This window comes from Myotis yumanensis, unplaced genomic scaffold, assembly GCF_028538775.1.
Source record: "Myotis yumanensis isolate MYYU_CA2020_CCGP unplaced genomic scaffold, mMyoYum1.0.hap1 SCAF_3, whole genome shotgun sequence".
NCBI lineage: Eukaryota > Metazoa > Chordata > Mammalia > Chiroptera > Vespertilionidae > Myotis > Myotis yumanensis.
The window spans coordinates 32494236-32519382 of NW_027223754.1; the positions used below are offsets into that span (position 1 = coordinate 32494236).

Sequence of the window (25147 nt, forward strand, 5' to 3'; positions counted from 1 at the left end):
CCTCCAGAACTGTGAGAAATAAATGTCTGTTGCTTAAGCCACCCAGTCTATAGTGCTTTTTATGGCAGCCAAAGCTAAGACTTCCCTTTGGACAAACATTTTAATTTACATTGCAATAATGTACTTAAAATTTTAATGATTAGAAATTCAAACTCTTTTGCTGAATTAAAAAAAAAAGTCATTCAACTATTTCATCATTGATGCTAATGTTGACCTTAGTTTTGAACACAATTTTGCTTCCATTAGTTTATAAAACTATATCCTGGGAGTAATAAAGTTATATAAATTGTCTTTCTGAGGCATTCTTTTCTAATAATCTTCAGTAATACTTTGTGTTACTTCTGTCATAAAGAATACACAATGTAGTGTATAAGAAGAATTTAGAATAGTAATTAGCAAGAGTACAAAGTATAGTGTGTGTGTGTGTGTGTGTGTGTGTGTGTGTGGTTTTTCTCCTGCTTCCTATCGTCCCTATTATTTTGAATTACTTTATGTTGGTGGTTACACCAAACAAGATGTGGACCCTTTCTGTCCCATTCTTTCTCTTCATTGCAATTCAAAAAACAAAGACGCATACATAAAGTAATTTCTTCAATAAAACCCAACTCAAAGTTAATCATGACTTCACTGTTTTCCCAAATATTATATTTTGGGAAACATTATAGCAGTGGTTCTCAACCTTCTGGCCCTTCAAATACAGTTCCTCATGTTGTGACCCAACCATAAAATTATTTTCGTTGCTACTTCATAACTGTAATGTTGCTACTGTTATGAATCATAATGTAAATATCTTGATATGCAGGATGGTCTTAGGCGACCCCTGTGAAAGGGTCATTTGACCGCCAAAGGGGTCGCGACGCACAGGTTGAGAACCACTGCATTATAGCATTACTTACATATAATAGTTTCTTCTTGGTCTCTAGATTTATTATTCTACTCTTTTAATTTCTTTTTAGCCTTAACTTAGGCATTATTTTGCCCTGTAAATATTTTACACAAGAGATGTTATAAATTCGCAAGTAATGTTTTTATTGTTTCATTACTTTCAAATCAATATAAGGCTCCAATCTGCCTGTATTCTAACCTAGATTTGGTCGCACAACTACTGACTCATGGCCTTGAACAAACATCTTCCTTTCTAATACCACTGGAAGGTACTGGGATGAACAGTAGGATGTGTTGAACCCGACTGACAGTGTCCCTGCCCCTCGATGTGCTTATAGCTTCACAGAGCAGATGGCCATTCGATGAAAAGTTTCAAGTGAGAAGAGAATGATAAAATGAGAGGTAAGAGGGCTCTGGGACAATTCCTTCATGTGCAAAATAAGAGCATTGGACTATCAGGGGTGAGGAACCTTTTCTCTGCCAAGGGTATTTATAACATCATTCGAGAGCCATACAATATTATCAACTTAAAAATTAGCCTGCTATATTTGGTCAAATATATAATTAACTCACCCCTAATGCCTTGGCAGGGCCAGACCGAATGATTACGCAGGGCTTATACACCCAAGGGCCAGAAGTTCCCCACCCCTGGACTAAATGATCTGTAGGTATTTTCCCGCTCAGAGATTCTCTGCCACTGTCATTGTATTTTTAATTTTTTTTTCCAGAACTTCCCAGAGTATTCTAGTTTGACTAACCAGCCCACACAAAACCATGAAAAGGACTTTAGTCTTCTTACTATAGCTATTATTGTATGTAATGTGTTCAGTTTTCTTAGTTACAGAACAGTGATCCCTATTTGAAAGTTTCAGAACCATGTATTTTACTAAATTTATTATTTTCCAGATTGAACAGATTACAAAATATAAGTAGCTCAGCAAGAGTTTTGCTACTAAATGAATTACCAAAACAAAACCCAAAACAACTGTTTTCAGAGAGTTGACTTTGAAATGTGGTTAATGGATTGTGGAGCTCTTTGCATGCCTGTTTTGGATTAATTCAATCACTAGTTTTAGGGCCAACCAAGATAAATTAATTTCTATTTGCTTCCTAAAAGCCTTATATATTTATACCTACAGCTGAAAAGTTTCTCACACATTAGAACTTTGGAAATTAGGTCCTGCACTAGATTGAGAAGTGTAGAGGATCTACCTAAAACATAGTCACAAACCCAGACAACCAAAATGAGGAGACAAAGTAACAAACCTCAAATGAAAGAACTAGAGATATCTCCAGAAGAAGAGATAAGTAAAGCAGAGATAAAAAGTTATCTGAAACAGAGTTCAGAGTAATGGTGGTATAAATGCTCAATAGTAAGAAAAAAGATATAGTAACTATGAAAAAAGAACAGTCTGAGATAAAGAACGACAACACAAATAAAGAACACATTGGAAGGAACACACAGCAGGTTAGGGGAAGCTAAGGATCGAATTAGTGAATTAGAAGACAGAGTTGAAAACATCACTCAATCAGAGAACCAAAAAGAAAAAACAATTAAAAAAAACAGGAGGACAGCTTAAGGGAACTGTGGAACAATGTGAAATGTAACAATATTAGAATAGCAGGAGTGCCAGAAGAGGCAGAAAGGGAGAAAGGAATAGAGAAGGTGTTTGAAGAAATAGAGGCAGAAAACTTCCCAAACCTGGTAAAGGAAAAAGTCACACAAGTTCAGGAGGCACAGAGAACCCCAAACAAGAAGAACTCAAACAGACCCACACCCACACACACCATAATTAAAATGTCCAAGAGAGAATCTTAAAGGCAGCAAGAGAAAATAAAACTGTTACCTACAAAGAAGTTCCCATAAGGCTGACACCTGATTTCTCATCAGAAACTCTACAGGCCAGAAGGGAATGGCATGAAGTACTCAAGGTAATGGAAAGCAAGGATCTCAGACCAATATTACTATATCCAGCAAGGTAATCATTCAAAATAGATGGTCAAATAAAGAGCTTCCCAGACAAAAAAAGTCTAAAGGAGCTCATCACCACCAAGCCAGCATTACAAGAAATGCTAAGGGATTGCTATAAGGGATTGCTGAGAAGAAGAAACAGAGAGAAACTGAGCCATACAGAATTAAAATGGCTATAAATAAGTACCTCACAATAATAACCCTAAATGTAAATGGATTAAATGCTCCAATCAAAAGGCGTAGGGTAGCTGAATGGATAAAAAAACATGACCCAACTATATGCTGTCTATAAGAGACTCACCTCAAAACAAAAGACACACACAGGAGGAAAGTGAAGAGATGGAAAAAATTTTTCCATGCAAATGGCAAAGAAAAAAAAAGCTGGAGTAGCAATACTCATATCCAACAAAATAGACTTTATAATGAAGGCCATCATAAGAGACAACAAAGGTCACTACATAATACTAAAGGGATCAATCCAACAAGAGGATATAATCCTGGTAAACATATATGCACCCAATATAAGTATACCTAAATATATAAAAACACTTCTAGAGGACTTAAATGGAGAGATTGACAACAACACAGTCATAGTAGGGGACTTTAACACCACTCTGACTTCACTGGACAGATCTTCCAGAAAAAAAACTTAAAAAGGAAACAGAGACTTTAAAGGACACACTGGATCAGATGGATTTAATAGACATTTATAGAACATTTCACCCCATCGCAGCAGAATATACAATCTTCTCAAGTGCACATGGATCATTCACATGTTAGGACACAAAACAAGTCTCTACAAGTTCAAGAAGTTCAAGAAGATTGAAATCATATCAAGAATATTCTCAAATCACAGTGGAATGAAATTAGAAATCAACTACAGTAAAAACACCCCAAAACATTCAAACAGATGGAGGCTAAATAGCATGTTATTAAACAATGAACAGTTTATCAATGAGATCAAAAACAAAATAAAAAACTTCCTGGAAACACAAGAAAATGAACGCACAACAACCCCAAATCTCTGGGAGACAGCAAAAGCAGTCCTGAGAGGGAAGTTGATAGCACTGCAGGCATACCTAAGAAAACAAGAAAAATCAGCAATAAACTATTTAACCCTACAACTTAAAGAACTAGAACGAGAACAACAAGAAAAGCCCAGAGTAAGTATAAGGAAGGAAATAATAAAGATTAGAGCAGAAATAAATAACATAGAGACTAAAAAAAATACAAAAAAATCAATGAAACCAAGAGCTGATTCTTTGAAAGGCTAAACAAAATTGATAAACCATTAGCCAGACTTATCAAGAAACAAAGAGAGAGGACACAAATAAATAAAATCAGAAATGTAAGTGGAAAAATAACCATGGATGCCACAGAAATACAAAGGTTGTAAGAAAATATATGAACAACTATATGCCAACAAACTGGACAATGTGGGTGAAATAGAAAAATTCCTAGAAAAATACAATCTCCCAAAACTGCACCAGGAAGAATCAAAAAACCTGAATAGGCCAATAACAACATATGAAATAGAAGCAGTAATCAAAAAAACTCCCACCAAACAAAAGCCTGGGTCTGGACGGCTTCACAGGGCAGTTTTTCCAAACATTCAAAGAAGAACTAACACCTATACTCCTCAAACTATTTCAGAAAATTCAAGAGGAAGGAACACTTCCAAACTCTTTTTATGAGGCCAGCATTATCCTAATTCCCTAACCAGATAAAGACACTACAAAGAAAGAGAATTACAGGCCAATATCCCTGATGAACATAGATGCTAAAATCCTCAACAAAATATAAGCAAATCGCATCCAGCAATATATTAAAAAGTTCATACACCATGATCAAGTATGATTTATTCTAGGGATGCAAGGCTGATACAATATTCACAAATCAATAAAGGTGATACATCATATAAACAAATTGAAAGACAAAAATCACATGATCATATCAACAGATGCAGAGAAAGCATTGGACAAAATCCAACACCCATTTTTGATAAAAACTCTTAGCAAAATTGGAATAGAGGGAGCATATTTCAACATGATAAAGGCCATAGATGACAAACCTAGAGCCAACATCATACTCAATGGGCAAAAATTAAATTCATTTCCCCTAAGAACAGAACAAGACAGGGATGCCCATGTTTACCACTCCTGTTCAACATAGTATGGAAGTGCTAGCCATAGCTATCAGAAAAGAAGAAGAAATAAAAGGTATCCAAACTGAAAAAGAAGAAGTAAAACTGTCATTATTCGAAGATGACATGATTTTGTACATAGAAAACCACAAAGACTTCACCAAAAAATTACTAAATGAATGAATTCAATAATGTAGCAGGATACAAAATTAACACTCAGAAATATATGGCTTTTTTATACACCAAAAAATGAACTAACAGAAAGAAAAACTAAAAAAACAATCCCATTTACCATTGCACTAAAAAAATTAAGATACCTAGGAATAAACTTAACTAAGGAGGTAAAACACTTATACTTGGAAAACTACAGGACATTGAAAAAAGAGATAGAGGAAGACAGAAACAGATGGAAGAACATACCATGTTCACAGATAAGTAGAATCAACATCATTACATGTCCATACTACCCAAAGCAATCTATAGATTCAATACAATCCCCATTAAGATACCAATTGAATGAAAAAAGACCCTGAATAGCTGCAGCAATCCTGAGAAAGAAGAACAAAGTTGGAGGGATCACAATACCAGACATCAAGCTATATTACAAAGCCACTGTTCTCAAATTGCCTGGTACTGGCATAAGAACAGACATATAGACCAATGGAACAGAACAGAGAACCCAGAAATTGACCCAAGCCATTATGCTCAATTAATATTTTACAAAGGAGGCAAAAGCATATAATGGAGACAAGATAGTCTCTTCAATAAATGGTGTTGGGAAAATTGGAAAGATGCAAGCAAAAAAAAAAAAAAATGAAACTAGATCACCAACTTACACCATACACAAAAATAAACTCAAATGGATAAAGTAACTAAACATAAGACAGGAAACCATAAAAATCTTAGAAGAATCCATAGGCAGCAAAATATCAGATATATGTCATAGAAATATCTTCACCAGTACAGCTCCTAGAGCAAGGGAAACTAAAGGGAAAATAAACAAATTGGACTACCTTAAAATAAAAAGCTTCTGCACAGCAAAAGAAACTATCAACAAAACAATAAGAAATCCCACTGCAAAGGAGAAAAGATTTGCCAATGTTATATTCAATAAGGGTTTAATCTCCCAAATTTACAGGGAACTCACACAATTTAACAAAAGGAAGATAAACAATCCAATCAAAATGGGCAAAGGACCTAAATAGATACTTTTCGAAAGAGGACATAAACGAGAACAGTATGGAGTTTCCTCAAAATACTAAAAATGGAACTCCCATTTGACCCAATAATCCCACTCCTAGAAATATATCCCAAGAAATCAGAAACACCAATCAGAAAGAATATATGCACCCCTATGTTCATAGCTGCACAATTTACAACAGCTAAGAATTTGGAAATAGCCTAAGTGCCCATCAGTAGATGAGTGGATTAGAAAACTGTGATACATCTACACAATGGAATACTACGCTGCTGTAAAAAGGAAGGAACTCCTATCATTTGCAACAGCATGGATGGAACTGGAGAGCATCATGCTAAGTGAAATAAGCCAGTCAGAAAAAGATAAATATCACATGATCTCACTCATTTGTGGAATATAATGAACAATATAAGCTGATGAACAAAAATAGAGCCAGAGGAAAAAAATATTTTAGAATATAATAGAAGTAATCCCTTTATTTGCAGAGTTTAATATTTCCTACAACTTTTCTGTTATCATACTATGTTAGTACAGTTTTGGCAATATTATACTTAAAATCCTTTTTCTCTTGAAATATTAATGTTTATTACATGTAATATTATTATATTTAAGATCAATTCTCTTGAAAAAAATTAAAAATAGCACTGCCATATGGACCAGCAATCCCACTTCAGGGTATTTATACAACAAAAATAAAAACACTAATTTAAAAAAAAAGGACTTTGGAAATTATATTCTAAAAAACACAAAAATTAATAAACAAAAACACATGAAAGATAAGAAGCTTAATAGTTTTATAAAAACAACTGAAACTTAGATTAATATTCTTAATAACATTTGATACTACAAGCCAGTAAATTTTAAGGGATAAACCAACAGACTCCAATATCCTGAGCGTCTGGGAGGAACTGACTGTATGACTATGTCTATTCATGAATGAGATAATAATACATTTTACTGAACAATCTCATCTTCAAAGGAAACAATTTCATTTTTAAAAGTTTCATTAACAATTGGAATGAACAATTTGCAAGGAAATCATTGCTTTTTAGGTAGGTAGTTCTTTAAAAAGATATACCACAATTTTACCAAAATTTTGCATTTTTGAAATGTTTATTAGACTTGGGACGTTTATGTTCATAGACGAGATCATTTTTTCTTGAATATCTCAGTTAAAAGAAAGCCCCTATTATTTAAAAGAAATTCTACCCTTCATCTCCCCACAAAAAAAATCAAACTAACAAGCAACAGGAAAACCATATCAGAAAACATTTTTATGTCATGTACCTTCTTTGTCATCATGATGGATAATTGCATCCTGAATCATGTCAGCAAGGTTAAAATGCACTTTCTGATTCTTGCCATGCTTCAGTTTTTTCAGGACTCCTTCCTGCTTCTGAAAAGCCTTCTCTCTTTCATAGTAGGCTTTGATTTGTTCACAGCGCATGCGTTTCACCAGCCGCTGCCTTTGGCCAAGGGGAAGGGTCTCCAGCAAGCACTGGTCAATTTCCATTTCATGGGATCGGAAAACATTACATAGCTGAAAGCAACCTGAAAGAAACGAAATGGGAAAGTCACTAGACCCATTATTACAACAAATATAGTAGCATTACAGAACATATTTTATTTCCTGTCACCATCACACAAGTCAGAAACTCATTCATTCCTCTGGAAGAAAAACAAAGAGTTAATATATTTTTTCCCCTCTTTTTTTAGAGTTAATATCTTACTTAAGATGGCACGGTGATTGCCTGGCAGAGAGGGTGTGGAGGAGGTGGAGGAGGATATAGGAGGGATAAAGGATGATGGACACATACTTGACTTAGGGTGGTGAACACACAATCCAGTGTACATATGATGTGTTGTGGAATTGTGCACCTGAAACCTATGTAATTTTGTTAACCAGTGTTATCCAAATAAATTCAATAAAAAGAAACAAAGATTACATGATAATAAAATAAAATTTTTAAAAGAATTAGATATAGAGGTGTGGTTTTGTTTAATACTTCACAATCCGTGTTTTCTTATTTCTTTAAAGCTACACCAAAGTCCTAAAAGTATTACCACTGCATTATGATCCTTCATCTAACTGAATATGCTGATTAAACTTTATGTGATACATTTTGGCAGAAAGCCATTCTAAGTCTTTCAGCACAACCTAATAAAATTGGTTTTGCATATCCTGGTGACTCTGCTATTCTAATGTAATAGACTATATGTAAGCTATAAATTGTTTATATAGAACATAGGTATACTATCATTGTTTATATGACACAATGATCATTTTTCACCAATTTATTGATAAACACATTTCCTAGTGATTGGTAAACATTCATTTCTAAGAAACCTAACAATGGTTAAGTATACTTTGGAGCAATGGAATGGAGATTTTGCTATTGGCAACTCAAAATCATGAATATAATTGGTGCTGTTATATACTTTCTCTTATTCATATTTTGATTAACAAACTGAGTTCTCTGTCCTGTTAATGAAAATATTCACTTTCTTTCCAGATGCTATTTCCTATAAACTCCACCCAAAACACCTGTAATGGAATTGTACTAACTTATATATTTACCACTTGGTTAAAATTTTACTATTGGCAAAAAATTAATGTTAAAGCACTGTAAGTTCAAGAATCTGGTTCACAAATACAGGTTCAGATATGCGTTTATATGTTCTTCTCTTGACATATCTATGATGTAAGTCTCAAGCAAGTAAAAGTAACTAGGCATGCATAAAGATGTGGTTCATCATATGCCATATCTGGTAATATGCAGTTAGGACAGTGCTACCTATTCCTTTGAAAGCAGCAAGTTGTGATGCTATTTCCACTTCTGTTTCACTTGATGCTTTGCAAAGTGTTATTCTCACAGCCAACAGGTAAGACCATCCTTACGTTGCAAGTAAACTAAGTTGAGAGAGGCTGTGACTTGTCTAAGACCAAAGAGATTTTATGACAGTCGTAAATAGTCTAAAAAGGCTCAAAAAAAATAAAATAAAAGACAGAGGTTCTCTACAGTCATGTATTTAATATATATATATGGAAAAGGGGAGAGATTAAGCATTGGAGAATTTCGTTTTGGTTGTTTTTTAGCATTTGACAACATTTTACCATCATATGTTTTCATAAAACTCTTAATAAGTATTTGTAAGAGTGATGTTAGGAGTACCAGATAACCACAAATAAACTATCCCTTTCCAATGACCTAAACACAAAGAGACAACAGCGATTCTGAATGATAACAAATTTCTCCATGTATGTTTCTTTGATAAAAACCATGATCACTGCCACAAGCAGATTGTGAGAATTCATTAATGATGGATGGGAAACATCTTCTGATTTCAAATCTGTTTAGAAAATTGCACCAAGTTTGATTCACTGACTTGGATTCTCAAGACACTTGGACTTCCATGACTTCCCTGGGCTGACAGCAGGAGCCGAGGGGATCTTTGGAACCACTGAAAATCCTAAAGAGGTCAAACCAATGACATTGCAGTGTCATGTACTGAGTAGCACAGTCAAACGCGGAGGGTGATTTTACAGTAGACAATTTCAAAGTTGATTGTAGCCAAATTTATCTTTCTCTTTGAGTTTTTGTGTTAGACATCATTACTGAAAACCCATCTGTATTCCAAGTCACTGAAAATGAGTGTTGGTAGTCCTATTGTTTCAGCTTTTACAATCAAATCTCTTGTGCACCTGGAATTATAAACACAACAGTCCTCTAGTTTTTATCTCTGAAGTAATGTTTATGGAGTGTGCAGTGATGACGCATGAGTCATTGAGCAACCCACTCAGGCTGTCCAAAAGGAGCACGGAGAGTAGTTCATAAATTAATCCCCTTATGGTTTGGAAAATCAGAAGCTAAGGCTGTTACATTTCAAATCCATACATGATAAAAGATTGATCTTTAACAGATTTCCATGTTAAATAATTCCTCCATTCTTTGATTTTAAATGGTCTAAACATTGATGTATCAGGTACTGAAACTTGTTTTGTCTAATTATTAGTGGATAAGCTGTCTTTGTATATGTGCTGCTGTCAATCTATAAGACAGTCACTAAATATAACAAAGTTATAGGAAACATACTTTTGAATCAGTCTAGTCAAAACTTATTGAACTTCATTACTGGGGCACTAAGATAAAAATGATCTCAACTGATTTTGGAAATTAGCATAAACTTGCTATCAAAACCAAGTGAGGACATCACTACAAAAAGGGAGTTACAGATCAATCTCATTTATAATTACACATGCAGGTAGTCTACAGGAATATTAGCTAAACGAACCCAGGAGTGTGCAATTCGTTCATGGTGTGAAAGTATGGCTTATTTTAGAACACCTATGAATGTATGACACTTCTTTAAATTCTGCTTCAAATTTAGAAAGGAAGGCTTCTATCTTACCTCAGTATGAAGGTTTTAGTCAACATAGGGGGAAAAGTAAAAGAAATAAGGGCCAGAAGGGTAGAAGGAGGAAAATAATTAGTTAACATTGTAAATACTGTGTTAGACATATGTAAAAAACAGCACCCTCTATGACTCAGCTTTTAGAACTGATAGTTCAGAATCTTGCTCAACACAAATCAATACACACACAGAAGAAAGCCACATTTTCAAACCTAACAATAGAAGCAGAGTCTCACTAATGTATAGAAAAAATTAAAGATATGATCTCATACTCATTTGAATGACAAAGATAATAAGTGTTATAATATTGGAAAAACATAGTTAAATTTAAGATGTATCTCTCCCACATCTACCTATGAATTCTATAAAACTTTTGCAGATAAAAATAAACAAATACAAAATAATCTAGCATGTAATGAAAAAGATTAGGAGTAACAAAAACCAACTTTATAAATGATCCATTCACTTATTTTTGAAGGACATGAATATGTTTTATCAATTATCTCTTCAATACTTTCTGTTCCTGGCATTGGTAGAAGAATAGACATTTAGATTAATGGTACAGAATAAAGAACCTAGAATTAGCTCCACATAAATACAGCCAACTCGTTTGTGACACAAGTGTAAAAGCAAGTCAATGAGGATAGTCTTTTCAACAAATGATGCTGTAGTAGTGTCACATCCATGTTTCTCTCCCCATCCCCGCCCTTCCATATTCTCTAAAAGCAATGAAAAAATATCCTCAGGTGAGGATTAAAAAAAATAAATTACATTAGTGATATTACCAAATACTGGTGACGACGTGGAGAAGCTGGATCCCTCGCCCTCATAGTGGGTATGTAAACGAGCACAGCCATTCAAGGAAACAGTTTGCCAGTGTCTCTCAATAACTGCATTATGTATTCATCCTGCTAGGTGAGATTATGTGGCATAAGACTATAAAACTCACAGATGAAAAAATAGAAATTTCATGACATTGGACTTAGTAATGATTTCTTGGATAAGACACCAAAAGCACAGGCAATAAGCTAAATAGACAAGTGGGGCTAACTAAAACAACTTTTGTACATTAAAGAACACAGTCAACAGAGTAAAAAGGCAACCTATAGAATGGGAGAAAATATTTGTAAACCATATATCTGAGAAGAGGTTAGTATCCAAATATATAAAAAGCTCTCACAACTCAACAATAAAAATAGCAATAACAAAATTTAAAAATGGGCACAGGACTTGAATAGTTGTTTCTCTAAAGATGATATACAAATGCCCAAGTACATAAAAAGATGCTCAAAATCACTAGTCATCAGTGAAATGCAAATAAAAACTGCAGTAAGCCATCGCCTCACACCCATTAGAATGACTACTACAGGAAAAAAATAACACTCAGAAAGTAAGAAGTATTGGGAACCCTTTTGCACTGTTGGTGGAATTGTAAAATGTTTCAACCACTATAGAAAACAGTTCTTCCAAAAAATAAAAATAGAACTACTTCAAGATCTAGAAATCCCACTTCTAGGTACATACCCCAAATAACTGAAAACAGGATCCCAAAGAATCATTTACCCACCTATGTTCACTGCAGCATAGTTCACAGTGGCCATGAGTTGGAGGAAACTAAATGTCATCACTGGATGACTGGTTAATCAAATGGTGTATGCACATACCTTTACAATAAAATACTATTATATCTTAAAAAGGAAGGAAATCCTATCACATGATATAACACAGATTAACACTGAGGACATGCTAAATGAAATCAATCAGTAACAAATAGACAAATACTGAATGATTCCACTTATATGAGGTATTTACTTAGTCAAATTCATAGAAACAATTTAGAATAGTGGTTGCTATGGGGCTGGACAGAAAAAGTGAGAGTTGTTTAATGAGTATAGACTATAGAGTATCAGATTTTAAAGGTATAAAAAGATCTGGAGATCTGTGTCAAAACAATGTGATTATGCTTTAATACTATTGAACTGTACATTTAAAAATGGATAACTAATAAATGTTATGTGTTTTGCCATAATAAAAAAGTGTGGGTAAGATAGGGGGCTGCATCACAGGGGTTTTAAAAAGATACATACAGAGTTTTATTTAATGGAAAATGTATCTGCCAACATATTGTTTATCCGACTTTATAAAAATATTTGCTATGAACTCTTCGGAGGCTAGAGGTGGCTGTTCAGGAAGGAAATTAGCATGCTGCGCACACACTCACACACATACACTCTCTCTCTCTCTCTTATAGCTACACACCCAACAACTCTCCTAGCAGAAGTTTTATTCTCAGAATCAATTGTTATACATGCTTCCAGAGTTATTTTTTACTGTATATACAATGACAATGAAACAAAGGAAGCGTGAGGATTTTCAAAGACAAGAGTATAATCACTTTCAACATACTCCCCCATAGCCTTAAAAAAAAAAATCTTTCTAAGCACTGAAGTCTTTTAAAATGTCTAGATTTTAACATCCTTGCAATCAAGCTGCAGGTCCATATCCTTCTTTGTAGAGCAAAAAATAGTACAAAGAAATTGCATTTGCAAAATATATAGATGTTATACCCTAAAATATCTCAGGATTTAAGTCCAAAAATGCATTTCATATAATCCTGCACTGAAATGCTTCTCTGAAAGAGAGAAAAATAAATTTAATTTAAATTCTTCTTTAAAAAAATCAAACATTTTTATCTCACTACTTGACTGTCTTTAATTTTTTAATTTATGTAGGATGTACCATTTCTTGGGTTTCCATCCAATTATTAGGGCATACTTTTCTAATGAGAAAATGTAAAATTGTTTTATTTTTTTCATTAAAATGGAAATGAAACAAAAATAATGACAAAAATTACTGCATACTCAAAAATACATTTATTTTGTATTTATTGATCTATACCTTTCCACATTTAATATTTCCCTTTCAATATTTATTTAATAACAAGTGATTTGATTATGATAAATAGTTTTTCAGTGAACATAGATTTACAGTCATAATTCTTTTCAGGATTTGTTTTAGAGTAAGAATAAAACTGAAGATTGTTACCCTGAGGGCATGTTCCTGATTCATTAGCCCAGTGGACCCAGATGTCTAATCAAATCTATAGTTCAGGGAGGGTACCATGTCACGGATGCTCTGTCCTGTGTCATAGATGGTTCCCAAATCATGCCCATGTGCTAATGCCGAACACAGTAATTTACCTTGATACTATGAGGACTGAGTGACCATGTTCCTTTTCAGAGACAACCCAGCTACATTCAGGATGTGCACAGCCTGGTGACTTGGAGTGCCACCTCTGGGTGTGAACTAGCTATTATCTTATCATTTACACACTCAATGAGAACTTCTCTGGAGAAGTCCAGCCCCTTTAAGATTAGAACTGCCTCCTGATGGCTGTTCTGAGATACTTCTGAATGGCATGCTGTATTGCTGAGATCAAACCCTGTCATTTCATAACTGTCCCTGCCTTTCTAAATACCATGATCCCACTACTGGGTGTTTCCAAGTTTTGGAACCCCAATTGATGCCCTGTCCCTTCCAAGAGAGGGCAATGCTATGAAATTAAAACAGTATCAGACAAGCTTGAATTCCTGGGTAGCTCAGGAGAGAAGCTCTCTTGGGTTCAGACTCAACAAAACAGATTTAGATCCTTACCCCAAATATACATTTTGGGGTCTGCAGACTTTAAATAATCTTCTGCTCTGAATCCATATCTACACATCATCCTCATCAACAGCTTCAATCCTGGTTGAAAGAGACCCTGCTCACTCTATTCCTTCCTGACAATTTCTTTAAATAGACAAATTCCCTGGTGTTCAGATTGTCTGAGAATGGGATACCTGCCAGTTCCAATACAGTGTTTCCCTCCTAAGGAAACAGAAGTGCTGACTGGCTTCGTGACCCCACTGGTCAGTCAACCAGCTTCCTGGATGGCTTTAGTCTGAGTCCTGCAGCAACACTGAAAAACAAATGCTACACAAACAAACCTTTCAAATTCAACACCAATGAGCATGTGCTTTACCTTAACAGTTCCTCCTTAAATTTCCTTTTTTTAATCCAAAAGCCTGTGTGTATGTGTCCATGCAACTCTAATTTCATGACTAAATAATTTTTTAAAATATCATCATTGTTTTAGGTCTTACAAATTGTATTATATAAAATGTTACTTTGGTATAAAATATTTGATGCATGCCATTATTTTGATATAAAATATTTTCAGTCCTGAAATGGATGGAGACAAAATTGAATTTTATATTTAGTACTTAATTTTGGCTTCATAAAATCTGTTTTTTTCCACTTTTCTTTGTAAAGGAAATAATTGAGGAAAGAATGATATTTCTATTATCTTTTCTAGGCTAAAAAACAGTCTAGGTTAGAGTTTGTGGTTTTAAATTATTTCCATTGCTCTTCACATCGATTTTTAAGATACAATTTCAGACGAAAGAAACCAAGGACAATTTAAAAGCCAGTATCAAAACAAAGAGTATAATTCTCAGAGGAACATCCCTATGTCCAACATAAGGACCCTCCTTACCTCAAGACTTAGTTATTGCAGTAAACACCCTTGGCTTTAGTCTCAAACCACTCCACTCTGCTAGGCAGAATTTTCAAAAATACATTTGTCTTAATAGTAACCCAGAATAACGGTAGAGCAAATAAAACTAGTCATAATCTCTGAGGTAATCACCAATGGGCTCTACCTTGCCCATTGAAGATATTACTAATTAGTGCCACAAACAAACCAGCCTTTTACATATCTTCCATTTTCATTACTGTCTTCCTGCTACTCTATTACATGGAATCTGAAACTATCATTAACTACCTACAGTGGCCTGTTATTTCTTCTAGGAGCACCCTCCTTCTGGGAATCACCTCTCCTCTCTTACTTCAGGTGGTTCTAGTGGTGTTATTAAAATTGTTGCCCAACTCAACTGCCTACAGCAGTGGTTCTCAACCTTCCTAATGCCGCGACCCTTTAATACAGTTCCTCATGTTGTGGTGACCCCCAACCATAAAATTATTTTCGTTGCTATTTCATAACTGTAATTTTGCTACTGTTATGAATTGTAATGTAAATATCTGATATGCTATATGTGTTTTCCGATGGTCGCGACCCACAGGTTGAGAACCACTGGCCTACAGGATTGGAAATGTGACTTAGGTTGAACCCATCATAATGGCCATAGACTGATGGGAAGTGTTGGGTTCTACTGTCATTATTGGCCATATCTACTCCCTCAGATACTCTGAGGTTCCTGATCTATCACCGTCCTTGTGATCCCATTGTGTTGGCCTGTCTTGTCTGATGTAACTCCCTGTGTTTGTTCTGCAGAGTCACAGCAGGTAAGAACCACTGCTAGAGGTCTTTTCCTCAAAACTTTTATATGTAGATAGGGCCCCATATTTTGTGGGAGGTGGAAGGAGGGTTGATAGGTGGTATAAGGAGATCTGAGGCAGAGATAGATAAGATTGAGATCTTTGAAAGTCAAGAAATACACTGGGGCCTTTTAAAGATACAAGGAAACAATGTATGTACCAAACCTTACAAAGTTAGTAGCTTATTTTCAATACAGAAAATTACTGTAGATACTGGGACAATAAAGAGAAAAATTGTTAAAACATGTTTTCATTAAATATTAATGGCAGTCATTTATGTAAACTGATTACTATTGATGACTCATTCATTTATCAAATATTATTGTATCATTAATGGGTCTGACGTTATTAATGTAAGTTCAGTTTCAACAACAAATAAGGTGCATTGTATGATCAGTATGTCTTTGCATGGGAGAATCCAGACTCAGCCTAGATCTGGCAAAAGTCAGCCCTCTCCACAGGGAAGGATACACGAAAAACCCAGATGGCCACCACCTCTGCTCATGCCTCCACTTGGATGTCTCTACCATTGATTATCTGGGGGAACAAGGATAGGCACAAAAATACCTGAAACTATAGCCACAACAACACTTAGGGACTTCTAAATTTTCAGGGGAAAATAAAAAGATTTATTAGAAGCCACTAGTATTACTCTCTGTATAGTCTTGAACTAAAATTGCTACTGCTAATGCCATTAAAAATTAATAATCAAACATTCTAAAAGTATTTTTACAGCATTGGACTCCAGACTAGATTTTTAAAATAGCATTTCTGTAATTGTCATGTGTGTGACTTTCTCATGCAAATTTCTTGATTTCTCTGTGATATAAAGGATGCCACAGAAAACCAATTATTAAGATATACTTTTAAAATTTCATTTATGCTTAAATCAACAGATGTAGAATTAAAACAAGATAAAAAATAGAAAATAAAGATGTTAAATGTGATATACTTTAGAGAGTGTCTATAAATAGGAACTTGATTTTCTTCAAGAATTCCTTTTTTAAAAAGCCATTTGAATTGTAAAGAAACTATAAGCCTTCCATTAAAAATCATCACCTCTACTAATTAAAGAGAAAAGCTTTCTCACTGTGCTAATATAATAAAACAAGAATAAATTTTTTTCAGCACATAGTTTATGAAAGAAAGAAAGAAAGAAAGAAAGAAAGAAAGAAAGAAAGAAAGAAAGAAAGAAAGAAAGAAAGAAAGAGGAAGGGATAGAGGGAGGGAGGGAGGGAGGGAGGGAGGGAGGGAGGGAGGGAGGAAGGAAGGAAGGAAGGAAGGAAGGAAGGAAGGAAGGAAGGAAGGAAGGGAGGTTGGTTGTATGTCTATACTGGTATGTATGTATGGATATAATAAATGCTCCAATCCTTTGAGACCAGATACCTGAAAAAGAATGAGCAGAAAAAGCACAAGAACCCTGGTGATGAGAAACAGGAGACAGACATGTGCACTGTGGAAGCAGTCCTGAGCTATCACTGCTGCTGAACCACACAGACATGGGGACCAAAAGCCTGTTCTGTTATCAGAATGAGCTCAGGATCTGCTCTCAAGCTAAAGCTGAGGACACAAAAATCAAGGCTGGACCCTGGTTAATGGACCTGGGATATACAAGTCTCAGAGAAAGTGGGAATACAGCAATAATCCTCTGACTAAAACTATCTAATTGAGATTTTAAAAAATAAAACCATCTCTTGAGTGTTTCCCAATCCACAGTGGTTTGATAACCATATTTCTATTTATTTTGCTTACTAGTCAAATTCTCCATGCAGGTCAGTGAGTTAAGATGGAAAAAAAAAAAACACCACAAAACAAAAAAAAAAAACTGCCTATGAATATTTTATAGCAATTTTACTCATAATCACAACCAAAATACCCACAAACTAGAAAATGGATAAACACATTGTTGTAAGTCCATACAACAGGATATTACTCAACAGCAAAAGAGATCAAATCAGATGCATGTATCAACATGAATAAATCTCAGATGAATTACACTAAAGACAGAAGCCAGTTTCTTCAAATTACTAAGCACACACTATACACAGAGCAATTGCATCCCTGGCATTTATATCAGAGAAATGAAAGTGTATGTCCACACAAAAATCAGTAGAGAATTGTTCATAGCAGATTTGTTTCTAATAGACAGAAAGTGGAAACAAAAAATGTCACCCAATAGATGAATAGATAAACCATGGTACATCCATCCCATGGAATACCACTCAGTAATTAAAAGGAAGAAATAATTGTTATTCACAACAACTTGGATGGATCTTAAGAGCATTAGGCTGAGTAAAGAAGCCAGTCGTAAAGGTCACATACTATATGGTTCCATTGATATGACATTCTGAAGAAAGCAAAGCTACAGGGACAGAAATGAGATCTGTCATGCCCAGGACTGGTAGTTGGGGAAGGAGATTGTGAATTAGAACTAGGAAACTTTTTGGTGTGAGGAAATGTCCCAAATCTGGATAGTGGAGCATTTACATCATAGGCTGCATTTGTCAAAATATATCAAACTATACAACCTAAAAATAAAATTCTGGAAGTAAATTATACCTCAATAAACTTGACTTAACAAAACAAACAAAATGATACTTAACACTAGAACCAATTTTTCAAATTTTTTAGGAAAGCATTAAAATAGATGTTTCAAAATACTGAGGCGTATTTAGTTATATGCTGCTACAATGAACATTTTTAATAAGAGAAAAATACTTTTTGGTATGATTTTTAAATTAAATTAAATTAATCACTTTTTAAAATATGAAATAAAGAGTCTTGTAAAAAAAAATCCAGCCCTTGTCATTTGTTGTAAATCAGAGAAGTTAGAGAAAGAATAATCAGTGCTACCAGGTATCTGGTTAAAGTGAGGAAGAGGGGCCTGGCCAGAGTTGCTCAGTTGGTTGGGTGTCATCCCTGTGCAATGAAAGGTTGCCGGTTCAATTCCCAGTCAGGGCACATGCAAGACTGTGGGTTTAATCCCCAGTTGGGGAACAGGGAGAAGGCAACCAATTGATGTTTCTCTCTCATATAGAGGTTTCGCTCTCCTCCTTCCTCCCTCTAAGCATGTCTGTGGGTGAGGGTGATTTAAAAAAAAAAAGTGAGAAAGAGCATAGTAACTCCATTCCTGCCCCAAATTCTCCATCTGCATTGCATGTCACAGATTTCTAAGAGTTTTCACATATTGTCACTGGACTTTAGATTTCAAGATTCTGGCAACAAATATGCCATTTTCAAAGGCAAGGACAGCACCTGCACACACTCTGTATCCATCAGTGGCTCAGTAAATTTTGACTACAGAGATGGATGAATGTATTATGCATAAGTGGGGGAGGGGGTAGGAAGGGAGAATTATTAATAGACTGATTGACTTTCACAGACACCAATGAAGGGATATTATCAGCTACATTTTTCAAATGAGGAAAAGTACCAAGTCCTAGAGAAGTTAAGTAATACACCAAAAATGAAAAAAAAAAAAAAAAAAAACACAAAAAACTAGAAAGTAGCTGAGACACCATAGGATTAGCCTGAAGGGTTCACAAGTAACAGTTGAGGCTCCCCAAATTATTGGGGGGGATATGTCCTGCTTCCATCACCCTCACTGGCTACATTTGTAATCAGTTCACATGTGCAGAGCATAGCACGCAGGGCTTCGCTGGCATATCTTAAACTGATTTTGCTGGTATGTCAGAGGTGATGTCCTTTATGGATCAGTGGTGAGATGAAAGAGAAAGATTAAGTCTTGTCTAGGATCTCATGAGAATAGAAAGGTGAAGCAAGCTGTGGCCATGCACTCATCTGTTCATGAGTGCCCTGAGGAAAGGGTGTGAACCAAAGCTATCTTAAAAGGGGAAGTTGTTCACAGTACAGAATAATGAACTAGAAATTTAGGAAACAATTCAACCTTTGAATGGTTTTCTCCTCTCAATAATACTCCACAGAATTGACTTTTATGTACTTAAAATATGAGGCACCAGGAGGCATATCCTTCATTAATCTCCTATTTATTGTCATCCCTCTTGGAGGAGTAACTTTGTCCTTTTCTACTAACAGCCAGAATGAAGAAAAAACAGTCCATTGATTTCCACAAAACCATTCATTAATTTGAATGTCTCTCCTGCCACTCCTCATTTGTAGATAATAAATAATTCAAGACTCTTCCACCTTTTCATATTCAGAAGACCATAAAGTTCTGCCTTTAGTTATCCTTCCCTCAACCACTTCAACCACTTCCTATGAGCCAAGCTGAACTAAACAAAACTGGGGGCAGTACTTAGAATGTACCAATAATTCATTCAGTGTCATAATTTTCATTTTGCGTACCATCATCTTGCTTCACAGTATAGAGGAATTTCCAATTAGTTTTTTGACCACAACTATCTGTGGAGATGATATATTTAGTGAACTGCCCACAGTGACTTCCATATAGTTTTCTGAAGCTATAACTCAATTTAAAAACCAACAGTTTACGAGTCATTTTAATGGACTTTGCAGCTCTATGATGCATTCTCCTGAGAAAGGAAAACATAATTCAACTGTTGTTTGGAACAGAAGTTTTCAAAGCCTGGTACAAAAGGGTGATTTTCATATAACAATCATTCTTAAAACATGATTTTATAGGTACTATTCTAGCATGAATTTACTTATGAAAATTGTTAAAAGCCAATGTTTCTTTTATGTGAAGGTTTTCTAAAGGTGCACTGTCATCATTAATATCGTTGTTGTCATTTTAATTTCTCAAAAAATTGGAAATGTCAAAGATTAAAAGAAAACAATTCTAATACATAGCTTTTAATGATGGTGAGTGTGAAGGAATAAATAGGATTGAGTTTTCAAAGATGAGGAAGTAGATACAGTAAATTAAAAACTATGCAAGTCTTGATACTCTGAAACTTTTTTTCAGGAACACATCTCTGTCCAACAATTGATCTTTATCTCTTTTTCCTTTTATTTTTCTTTCAGTTTATTCACCACTACCTTTATTTGCTGCCACCGTCACATTTTTTATTGAATGTATTGGGGTGAGCATAGCTGCCTTCCTTTACCTTTTAGAAGCCAAAGCTTGTGAGTACTCTATACTCACCATGATGGGCTCCAGTCCCTACAGTTTGAATTCCACTCCCACCTATCCATTGCCTCAGCTTGGTGTCCACACCAATAAAGGATTGCTTGTCCGTTGTCCCAGTGGATCGTCTTGAACATGTCCCCTAATCTTGTCACATGATGCCAGCTGTTTAGCAGACCCTGCCTCTTGACATGTGATGCTAGTGTTCTTAACTAAAGACCCCTGAATTCCTTGGTAAACTCCTCCTCCTCTATTTTTCATAAGTTTCTGATCTGAGTAATCTATTTTTTGCCGGCTACTTCTTCGTGTACCATGGCTTAAACAAAACCAATGTGCCACTGTTCCCATTTCTATGTTAAATAAACATCTCTCACCTGAGCTTCAGGCCTGTTTATACAACTACCTACTGGGCAGCTCTCCTTGGACATCATGGAACTCAGTATAGCCAAGCCTACCCTTCCTCCTCTGGGTCACATTTGAAGCTTAATGGTAATGCCATACACATAGTTGCTCAAGCAAAAATCTAACTGCCAGTGTTGAATAATCAATAATCCCTTTCTTTCATCCTTCACAACTCCTAAATTTGGCCTAAAGTCTAAGGTTCCTGGTACTCACGTCTCTTTCATATTGTTCCCTTTTTATCTACTCTCAAGTAACTCACCAGTATGGTCTCCCCTCCACCCAGGTGTGGACTGTCACATGAGACACCCAGCTGGCCTCCTGCACTCCACTGCTACTCCCCTCCACTTGTTCCCCATACTTGATCTTACTAATTAATGCAACTTTTTACTGTCTATTCTTTATTGTAGTGGTTTTCAATTTTTTTAGAGAGGGAGAGAAAAACATCGATTTGTTGTTTGTTGTTCCACTTATTTGTGCATCCAGTGGTTGCTTCTTCTATATGCCCTGACTGGGGATTGAACCCACAACCTTGGCTTATCTGGGAGGACACTCTAATCAATTGAGATACCCAGCCAGGGCTTTGCTGTCCCTTCTTACAGTTGAAAGATTTTAATGGATTCCAATTACTCTCAGGAAAAGTCTACACATGGTGACATGGCCTATAGGTCCTTCAGAATCTGGACATTCATGTTGAGGAAGAAGGAGCATAGGCTTAGTTTGGACAGTCCACGTCTGCAGGGCTGATAGGATATAGTGGTCTGCTTGGGCTTGACAGTATGCTCCTAGAGATTTTCCTGGAATCTATGAACAATGATGTTGACAATGAAATAACCTAAACAGAACATACATAAAGAAAAAGGCAAAATAAAAAAAAAATTAAAATGAAAAAAAAAAAGAAAAAGGCAAAGCAAAGCACAAATTTTTCACTGATCAGACAGTAAGTTCTGTTAATTCTATCTTTAAAATGTTACTCAAATCAGATCATTGCTACCACCATGATTTGAGCTGTCACCTGGCCTACTTACTGCCTTGACTATACCCTTTACAATCTCTCCTGTCATCCATCCTTTGCAATGCCACCAGAATGACAGTTCTAAAACAGAAATTGGTTCATTTTCCTCATTCTTTAAAATCATTCAGGTAGCTCCCTCACATGATAAATAACATTTAAAAATCATACTTGTCCAAATATTGCACATTGTTCTTTCTCCCACCACATGAGGCACCTTTTGTTTGTTCTGTGAATGCACCATACACACACAACAAGGTTTATGCACTTCTCTCCTCCCAGGTTCCTCACCTATGTTGATCATGAGTAAATGGCTCCTCATCCTTAAATGGCTTCTCACTCACTTTGAAAAGGTTGGCCCAGCTCCTTGTACACCTTCCCCACCTTAGCACTGGGTGCCCTTCTTCTGCCTTCTCTCAGAAAAGTGACTTAAAGAAATGCATCTAAAGTGTTTATTCACATTCCAATCTCCCCTCTAGATTGTGAATTTCTTGCAGAAAAAGAATCAATTTGTCCACATAAATTGAGTGCGTAGCACAATGTCTGGCATAAGGGAATGATTCAAATATCTGAAAAAAATAGTTGTAAAAATGACTAAGCCATGAACCTGGAAGGGCAGAATAATTCAAAGAGTTAATCACAAGAACACTTTTTCAGGAAAATTAAGTGGGGGTGGAGGTGGGGGGTTGACTTAACAAATTAGAGAGTCGAGAGAGACCAAGATGGCGGCGTAGGTAAACACCGGAGACCGCTGCCGCAAACAACCATTTCAAAAATACAACTAAAAGACTGAACGGACATCACCCAGAACCACAGGAAGGCTGGCTGAAGAGAGACTCTACAACTAGAAGGAAAGAGAACAGCAAATCGAGGCTCAGAGGCGGCGCAGTGTGGAAAATACAAAGGTACCGAGGTGCGCGCGCAAAGCGGGCTGGTGGCTGAGGGCGCGGTTGTCGTTTTCTGTCGGGAGTGAGTCTCAGACTCTGGGCTCCAGATCCGGGCGAGTCTCTAGGGACCCAGACTCAAACGGGAGAAGCGGGATTATCCGGCATCAGTTGGAACCTGAGGGCAGCTTTCTCTCCGAGGTTTGCAGCGGCTGCCGAGGTTCTGAGAAGCAGAGCCTCTGGGAACGGGACTGAGCATGGCCATAACTGCTCCCTCCGCCCGCCCTGTTGATCCCGCCCCGCCCAAACCCTGCGCACAGCCATTTGCCGATCGCCTCAGGCAAAGGCTGGATTAGCGCCTCCCCAGAAGGCAGACGTTTTCCATACAGCTGATTCCTATAGCCAGTCGGCCTGGGGGTCAAATCCCTCTAGTGTTAACTACAACAATTAAGGCTTGGCTAGAACAAGACTGCACACAGAGACCACAAGGGGGTGCACCAAGAAAGCATAAAAGATGCGGAGACAAAAAAACATGACAGAAATGGAGGATATGGAGCTAAGAATCGCAATTTTGAGGGCTTGCCATAAATTTGTGCAGAGCCTCACGAAAACTAATGAGACCCTCGATGCTACGATAAAGAAATTAGAAAGTAAGCATACACGGACTGAAATAAAGAATATTATACCCAATAGCAGACCAGAGGAGTACAATAATCAAACCAAAGATTCGACAAAAAACACCCAATTGGAAAAGCAAAATGAAAAAAGAATCCAAAAGTGTGAAGATAGTGTAAGGAGCCTCTGGGACAGCTTTAAGCGGTCTAATATCAGAGTCATTGGAGTGCCAGAAGATGAGAGACAGCAAGATATTGAAAACCTATTTCAAGAAATAATGGCAGAAAACTTCCCCCACCTGGTGAAAGAAATGGACTTACAGGTCCAAGAAGCGCAGAGAACCCCAAACAAAAGGAATCCAAAGAGGACCACACCAAGACACATCATCATTAAAATGCCAAGAGCAAAAGACAAAGAGAAAATCTTAAAAGCAGCAAGAGAAAGAGGCTCAATTACCTACAAGGGAATACCCATACGACTGTCAGCTGATTTCTCAACAGAAACTTTGCAGGCCAGAAGGGAATGGCAAGAAATATTCAAAGTGCTGAATACCAAGAACCTACAACCAAGATTACTTTATCCAGCAAAGCTATCATTCAGAATTGAAGGGCAGATAAAGAGCTTCACAGATAAGGAAAAGCTAAAGGAGTTCATCACCGCCAAACCAGTATTATATGAAATGCTGAAAGGTATCCTTTAAGAAGAGGAAGAAGAAGAAAAAGGTAAAGATACAAATTATGAACAACAAACATGCATCTATCAACAAATGAATCTAAGAATCAAGTGAATAAATAACCTGATGTACAGAATGAACTGGTGATTATAATAGAATCAGGGACATAGAAAGGGAATAGACTGACTATTCTTGGGGGAAAAAGGGGTGTGGGAGATGCGGGAAGTGACTGGACAAAAATCATGCACCTATGGATGAACACAGTGGGTGGGGAGTGAGGGTGGAGGGTGGGGTGGGAGCTGGAAGGAGGGGAGTTATGGGGGGAAAAAAGAGGAACAAATGTAATAATCTGAACAATAAAGATTTAATTTAAAAAAAAAAAACAAATTAGAGAGTCACTACCTTAAACTATGCAAATATAGGGGCGGGGCAAAAGTATCTCTACAGTTGTTCATATGGAAAACAATACAATCATTAGTAAATAATAACACATACAAAAAAACTCTGTT

The 25147-nt window shown here is 36.1% G+C and overlaps 1 protein-coding gene across 2 annotated transcripts in view; it reads right to left on the bottom strand.

The window, feature by feature from the left end:
- The window catches only part of MYO16 (myosin XVI), a 533335-nt gene that overhangs the window by 402001 nt on the left and 106187 nt on the right, over positions 1 to 25147 (bottom strand). For both annotated transcript variants that reach the window (XM_070408604.1, XM_070408603.1), the window contains exon 2: positions 7486 to 7749. In XM_070408604.1, coding sequence (XP_070264705.1) covers positions 7486 to 7711 — 226 coding nt within the window. In that variant the 5' untranslated portion in view covers positions 7712 to 7749. The remainder of the gene's footprint in view (positions 1 to 7485; positions 7750 to 25147) is intronic.